Source organism: Helianthus annuus, chromosome 15 (assembly GCF_002127325.2).
Source record: "Helianthus annuus cultivar XRQ/B chromosome 15, HanXRQr2.0-SUNRISE, whole genome shotgun sequence".
NCBI classification, from domain to species: domain Eukaryota; kingdom Viridiplantae; phylum Streptophyta; class Magnoliopsida; order Asterales; family Asteraceae; genus Helianthus; species Helianthus annuus.
The window spans coordinates 130,612,989-130,620,997 of NC_035447.2; the positions used below are offsets into that span (position 1 = coordinate 130,612,989).

Genomic DNA, 8,009 nt, shown 5'->3' on the forward strand with positions numbered 1-8,009 from the left:
TGAAAAAGGATATAGCCGAATACGTATCCAAGTGTTTAACTTGTTCACAAGTTAAGGCTGAACACCAGAAACCCTCAGGATTACTACAACAGCTAGAAATGACTGTATGGAAATGGGAACTCATAACAATGGATTTTGTTACCAAGTTACCCAAAACCAAAAGAGGTAATGATGCGATTTGGGTAATCGTAGACCGATTAACCAAGTCAGCTCATTTCCTACCAATAAAAGAAACCTTTAGCATGGAAAGGTTAGCACAACTGTACGTGGACGAAGTAGTATCCCTACATGGAGTCCCGCTCTCCATTGTATCGGATAGAGATAGTCGTTTTACTTCTCATTTCTGGACAAGTTTTCAGAAAGCAATGGGAACTCGACTAAATCTAAGTACTGCTTATCATCCACAAACAGACGGACAGAGTGAAAGGACAATAAAAACTCTAGAAGACATGCTCCGGGCATGTGTAATTGACTTTGGTGGTAATTGGGATAGCCATTTACCATTAATTGAATTCTCCTATAACAATAGTTATCATTCAAGCATCGAAGCTGCACCATTCGAAGCACTGTACAAACGTAAGTGCAGAACTCCAGTATGTTGGGCAGAAATCAGAGAAAGTCAATTATCAGGTCCTGAAATTGTACAAGAGACTACTGACAAGATAACTCAGATCAAGGAAAGACTGAAAACGGCTCGAGATCGTCAGAAGAGCTATGCAGACAATCGTCGTAAGCCTTTAGAATTCCAAGTAGGAGATAAAGTACTTTTAAAAGTCTCTCCTTGGAAAGGAGTAGTACGATTCGGTAAGAAAGGAAAGCTAAGTCCAATGTACGTTGGACCATTCCCCGTGATTCAACGAATAGGACCAGTAGCTTATCGTTTACAATTACCAGAAGAATTAGCTGGAGTACATGATGTATTCCATGTATCCAATCTCAAGAAATGTTTATCAGATGAATCCTTGGTAGTCCCTCTTCAAGATGTAGAAGTAAACGAAAAACTAAAATTCATGGAAAAACCATTAGAAATCGAAGATCGAAAAGTCAAATTCCTCAAGCATAAACGACTGGTATTGGTCAAAGTCAAGTGGAATTCAAAGAGAGGACCAGAATACACTTGGGAGCTGGAATCAGAAATGAAGCGAAAATATCCTCATCTCTTCCAATAAATCTCGAGGACGAGATTTTTCTTAAGGTGGGGAGGATGTAACAACCGTCAATAAAACTGGTAATTAGAATAATAATTATCCAATAAGAAAACCCTAATTAAAACACCCAAGTAATTTGGCATAAACCCTGAAATTTCCGAAACAATCGGAATCAGGATCAGGGCCCCTAAAACTCGGGGGGGGGGGGGGGGGGGGGGCAAACCCTAATTGATAATTATCTAATTTAAACCGTTGCTAGATGCTGAATGGTTAAAATTATTGATTCACCAAAGCTACAACCGAACTCAGCTAGGCTAGGAAGTAGGCTACACCCTTTACGGACCGTAAAGGTTAAGCCTTACGGACCGTAAGCCTACCGGTCAGCCTTACGGACCGTAAGGGTTAGGTCATACGGTCCGTAAGCGAGTCGAATTTCTGGCTATAAATAGCCGACCTCGGCACTTAACTGTTGAAACAAAAGCGACGTAGAATCGCTGTCTGTACGTCGAGTTAGATCGATTACAGTCCACAACACACACACGATCACGAGGTGCTGCCGCAATCAGGGTAATAACTCGATCGCTATTACGATTCAACGTCCGATCGATTATAACTATCCAACGATAGTCCGGGTGCTGCTCGAATTGAGCTTGTACTTTGATTATTTGTCGTGATTTCGACTTGAATATTAGAGTGATGTTCGAATTCGGACTATGCTCTGTTATTCGTTGTGAATCCGATTGAATTGTCGAGTATCGCACTGATTAATCGTTGTGAGGGTTTAATCTCGTGAATTGACGTAACTGCTGTATTAGTTACTAACCTGCCTGTGTGTGCATTGTGTTAAATTAGGTTTAATCAAGGCTAATCAGTAGGCTTATATCTATTGCTCGTTAATCTGCAATGTGAGTCATTCTTCTTTTAAAACTGTTTTCTCACAGTTTGTGAGTAAATTTACAAAACTCCAAGTTATTTTCAAAGGTTATAATTACAGGGATTAAGTCTATGTAATCACCATATTACAGCCGGTATGTGGGGTTTTGTATACATTACTTATTTCCCGTCACACTTGGACAAACGGGTGGCCAAGGGGTGATCTGACCACAGTCACAGACACCATTGGACAAATGGGCTAGCCAATGGTTGGTCGAGTGACAAATACTGTGGGTAGTTGGTTTGATATCAGAAACATTGTAATTCCCCTTAATACTGTAACTTATAACTAACGGGTCGTTTTAGAAAACAGAATGATTCACTCAGTATTTCCCCGCTGACAAAACCTTTTTCAAACATGTTTCAGGTGATCTGTGTGATCCAAGAAAAGTGCAGTAAAGCACTATACGCTCAGAGAAGTGGCTCATTGTGAATAAATAAATAAAACATGTTTTGGCAAATAATGATTTCTGTGTGAAATCAACGTATTGGAAATTATGGGAATTTATCCCTAAAACTTTGTATAATATATTAAACGAGCATTTTAACGGTGAAAAGATCCTGTAATAAAAGACTTCCGCTGCCGCATAAATCAGATACCACGGGTACCACTTGACTGCTCGCGGCTCCCGATTCCGTCCAGGGTGGGTCGGGGGGCGTGACACGCACCCACAAGCAGGAAGAAGGAGAAAGATTAGGGACTTGAGGGTGTCCAAGAAGTTGACTGGTTCACCGACGAAAGCATGGTGTGTGGTGTAGGTGATCGTACCTATAGCACATAAGGCGATAACATGGACGATTAAGGTGATGAAGTGGGTGTACATGGAGAAGATGATCCTCTTTGACTGTGAGAGGACTCCGATGAAGTTTAGGGTATGGATTTGTGTTATTTCCATGACGGCCGACAGATCAGGTGGTGGGGACGGCTGCGGATGATCTGTAATCTCTGTATTTGGTCGAACTCTAAGTTTAATAGCAAGACTTTTTCGTATGGAAATTATGTTCCATGATTCAGTGTTAATATTAACTTTTTCGTTATAACTTCGGTTTCATAAGTTTGCAAGACTTCACGAGCTATATAAAACGATTGAAGTTTCAATCCACACTAGACTATTAAAGAATTCAAATTCGCTGCTATTTAGATCGGAGCGACCGATCACGACGGGGTAGTCAACCCGATAGATCTACCAACGATTCCACGCGTGCATTACTTAAGAGATTAAATCGGCTATGATGCATCTTATGCCCTATCCTCAATTCAGTAATACATATAACCTACTGAATAACAATTTAATATTTGGCGTTGTACAAATCCCGCCACCCCCACGCAATGCAAGCCTATACCGCCACTTACACTCTTGAGATTTTGGCGAATTTGTCCCAACTTAGATTTAAAAAAAGTTTTTAAATATTTACGATTGTTATACTCATAACATCGTCATTTACCCAGTTTCTCCCCGAAACCCATACATTACGTTAAAACTCGTTTTTCTTGAAAACAGTTTAAGTTATACATCTTTCTGAGTTCGTAAAACATATTATGATACTCTAGAAATCGTATTCTCGATGAAATTACATTTTTATGTAATTTAAAAGCATATTTTTATATGAAAACATATACTTTTATTTTATCGACATGTTTTTCTCTGAAAATCTTATGTAAAAAAGTAAAAATGGTGTTTAATGAATACTCACTAAAATACATTATTCGAAATCATGTTTTATATGAAAAGATATAATCTTTCTTTTTAAAGACGTGTTCTTCCCCCCGAAAACATTATTTAAAACAGTAAAAAGAGGGGTTTCTGTGACACTCACCTTTGGGTGCGTTTTTAAATATTGCAATCCCTCGGATCAAATCCACATATCATAATTTAGATAAAAATAATTTATTAACTAATTGTTCTACAAACAATCAAGTTTCTCCTTTACTTAGGATTTTCACATATCTTTGAGGTTTTTAAGAAAAATCTTTGTACTTAATTATGTTGGCATTTATATACATATATGTACCTCCACGTACATATACATATTAAGATTTTCGCGATTTGAATGATTTTGTTGGTGACTCTTTATCATGTCTACTTATTCGCAATATATATCTACGAGTTGCGCTTCGTAACATATATGCATAAGTATGGACATATTCGGTGTGTGTGTGTGTATATATATATATCATAATTCGCGTATCATGTTATTTCACACATATATATCATGTTTAAACACTTAATATATATCAATAACTCATCAAGTTACTTCAAACATATTTCTCATGTTCATCACAAATTTTCACACATAATGCGATTTCTGATCTAGTTTACCGTTTCTATCGCACAAACGTCTAAACATAGCATCATTTCATATCATCATGAAATCACTTAGCAAATCACATTACACATACTCATATTCACATATCCAATCATAACACATAAACTTCACTCTTGAACATCCCATTTTCGCGTACGTTGAAATATGCGTATTTTACCGTTTCGGTACCGTTTTTTAGTGTCGGAAGTCACGTATGACCAACCAAACACCAAAATATTTAATATAAGTTAAAATACTTATATTTATCATAAAACATCAGTTTATAATTAGATTTAAAACAATTTTATAAAAATCACTTAAAAAGCCGATTTTTACCGTTTTTAACGCATAGTTTCGTACCGAACTTTACCGTAACAATCCCAAATCATCTTGACTTGATATTTTAACATAACACATGTTATCTACTGATCAAAACAATAATTTTAATCATGAATATGCAGGTCTCGTGAATAGCACAAAAATCATGCAAACTTCACCCGGTTTACTACTTTTCAAGCCATAAGTACAACATGCAAAGCTACCAAGTTATGACATAATTTTTATAACTTCAAAATACATCATTTATCTTTATTTTACATGTTTATTTACTGATCTGAATGAATATTTATCATATCACAACAATTCCATTTTATGGTGATCATTAAATCATCCTACAAGTCTATGTACAAACACTTTTTGCACATTTACTTCAAAATCATCACACAAGATTAAGCAATCTTACTCTTTCATTTAATATGACATATGACACATTTATATCTCATTCCTTGTTCAATCATTAAATTAAATCATCATACACAAATCATCTTTCTATACCGCTATAAAGTATTAAACTTTTTTGACATAAAATTGATACATTTCTTTTTTTTTTTTTTGAACGGCAAACAGCATACTTTATTCATCACCCAAAAAATTCATAAGTAAAAAAAAAAACATATGGTTAGTAAGCTACTAAGCCAACCACCCAATTACATGATCACCCTATGATTTTGACACAATATGAGAAAACCTAAAACAAAACATTGACAATGAAACTGAATCATTCTCCATTATAAAAACTCAAAATTTGCCCAGCTCCTCCAATCAAAATCCATTTTCTTTGCTCTGCATTTAATCCACAAAAGTTCGCCTGCATTTCTCCAAAAATCCCATCTATGCTTGCTCTCTTCCCGTTAAAAATTCCTTCATTCCTTGCTTTCCAAATGCTCCAACAAGTTGCTAAAATGATGGTTTTAACATATTTTCTCTTTGGTTCTTCCATAAGCTGTGTTTTATGAAACTCCAACAAATCTTTCATAGTGAAAGCAAAGATTGGCTGGATTTTACACCATGTGCTCACTTTATGCCACAATATCGCTGCTACATAACACCCCGTAAAAAGATGGTCTGCGTCTTCTCCCTGATCTCTGCATAGTTTACACGTTGCCGCACCAGAGAGCATACCCCTTTTCTTTAGTCCAGTCATTGTTGCCAATCGACCTTGTACTCCACGCCACCCAAAAATATTAATCTTTTTTGGTACCCATTTAACCCATTCATAAAGATAGTAGGGAACCGCAAACCTGTTTAGAATTGCCCTAGCTGACGAAACCGAGAACGACCCATCGCTGGAAGGAGCCCACGACCATTTATCAGCCCGACCCACCAACCTTGTTCTTTGTCTTAAGTCTAATAATTGTTGCAGCTGAATACCCTATACGTTAGTGTTCGGAACCACTCTCCACTCTAGAACAACCATTCACTCTTCAACAGTTGCTTGCTTATGTTTTCCAATTTCAAAAAGATCTGGGAATCTATCCTTCAAAGTACCATCTCCAATCCACCAATCCAACTAGAAACGCACCTCTTTTCCATTACCTATATCGCCTTTTTATCAAGCTTTCAAGGAGGATATTATTGTTTTCCAACTCTTTTCGAATCCGAACAATATTATTCCAAGTGCCAGGAATGCCTTCTTTGATCGGGATATACGAATAGGAGTGGGTGTTTGTGTGAATTGCCCTAATAGTTTTTTGTCACACGCCAACCGATGGCGGAATCATCGGGGCATGGCACTGAGCAAAACAGATTGTCCAGAAGTTTCCACAACAGCTATAATACAAATTCAGTTTAAAATGATACGTCCCATATCGTATCCCGAATAAATAACAAGTTATTACAGATAACATCCAAACAATTAATCCTGTTTCGACAACTCAGATTCAAATTAAACATAAATATTGTTTTAATGCCCCTAAAGACCCAGACTGACAAGATCTACAGATAACTATGCACTAGCAGCTTGTTCTTGACAGACAACTATTTGTTGGGGGCCTCTAGAGACTTATTCTAGCTTCACTTCCCTAGCAAGCAAATACCTTAAATACCTGTCACATACGTTAAAATAAAGTCAATACATAAAATGTAAAGGTGAGCATACAAGTTTGATATTAGCATATAGAGTTCGAATAGTTTACGCATAACCAACACGTACACAGAGGGAAATGATGCATGTTAATTATCGACATGGACCTATCGATACCAACGACTGCGGGTTGACTGTCCGACACAGTTCGCAATACATGATTACCACCGTAATCCATGCAAGTAATTGTCCTTAACAACCCCCGTGTGAACGGGTGCTGAGTCCAAACTATAGTACTACATTTCTAAGGCAGGTAGACAGCATTCCACGTGTTAACATAACAACAAGCATACATTTAGTTACATAATACATGCAATCGGTTAGCGTTCAAATAGTTTGAATAGTGTGTTCGATTGTGATTTTGATAGGTAACGTATGTAATACCCAAAAGTGCTAAAGCAAAAAGGGTTCAAGTATACTCACAGTGATTGGTTATGGATAGAAGGGAGCGCTGAGAGTAGGGTTAGCCTGAATAGTTCGATAGCATAACGATGAGTAACGCGAAAATGCAAACAAGTGTAAATGGATCGAATAGCCTGGTCGATCGAACAGCAGGTTCGATCGAACGGGCTGTTCGACCGGCTTGAAAGTCCGTTTGAACAGTCCTGTTCGATCGGCCGGTAGGCTCGATCGGCTGGTCCATTCGAGTGGATTGTTTCTTCCTCAGATGTGTTTGTGTATGATGGTTTGAACTTTTGAAGTTTTTGTTGTAGCATTTGAGAACACTGAAGTGTTCTTACCTTTCAGGTCGATCGATCGAACGTGCTGTTTGTCACGGCCCCCGACCCGGTTTGACCCGTTTCAGGAGCCGCGGGACAGGAATCCCGTGGTATTTAATTTAGGCGACAGCGGAAGTCTTTTTTAAAACAGGATCTTTCAATAATTTAAACTGCTCGTTTCATAACTTAGGGATAAATTCCCGAAATTTACAATAATGTGATTTCTCAGGGAAATCTTTATTTTCAAAACATGTTTATTTATTTATTTACATTGAGCCACTTTTCTAAGCTGGGAGTGCTCCACGGCACTTTTCTTTGCTCATACCAGATCACCTGAAACATGTTTGAAAAAGGTTTTGTCAGCGGGGAAATACTGAGTGAATCATTCATTTTACTGAAAACGACACTTTTGTTATAATTTACAGTATTAAGGGGAATTACAATGTTTCTGATTTCAAACCAACTACCCACAGTATTTGT

At 37.4% G+C, this 8,009-nt stretch overlaps 1 protein-coding gene across 1 annotated transcript; it reads right to left on the reverse strand.

Annotated features, from left to right (window-relative positions):
- Positions 1–5,445: 5,445 nt before the first annotated feature.
- On the reverse strand, positions 5,446–5,871 carry LOC118487529. Its single transcript, XM_035984456.1, has one exon. The coding sequence runs from the start codon at positions 5,869–5,871 to the stop codon at positions 5,446–5,448; it is 426 nt and encodes a 141-aa protein (XP_035840349.1).
- Between the last annotated feature and the right edge of the window lie 2,138 nt (positions 5,872–8,009).

Bases quoted from the DNA above. Each gene is read 5' to 3' on its own strand.
- LOC118487529 (XM_035984456.1), bottom strand. From the start codon at position 5,871: ATGACTGGACTAAAGAAAAGGGGTATGCTCTCTGGTGCGGCAACGTGT.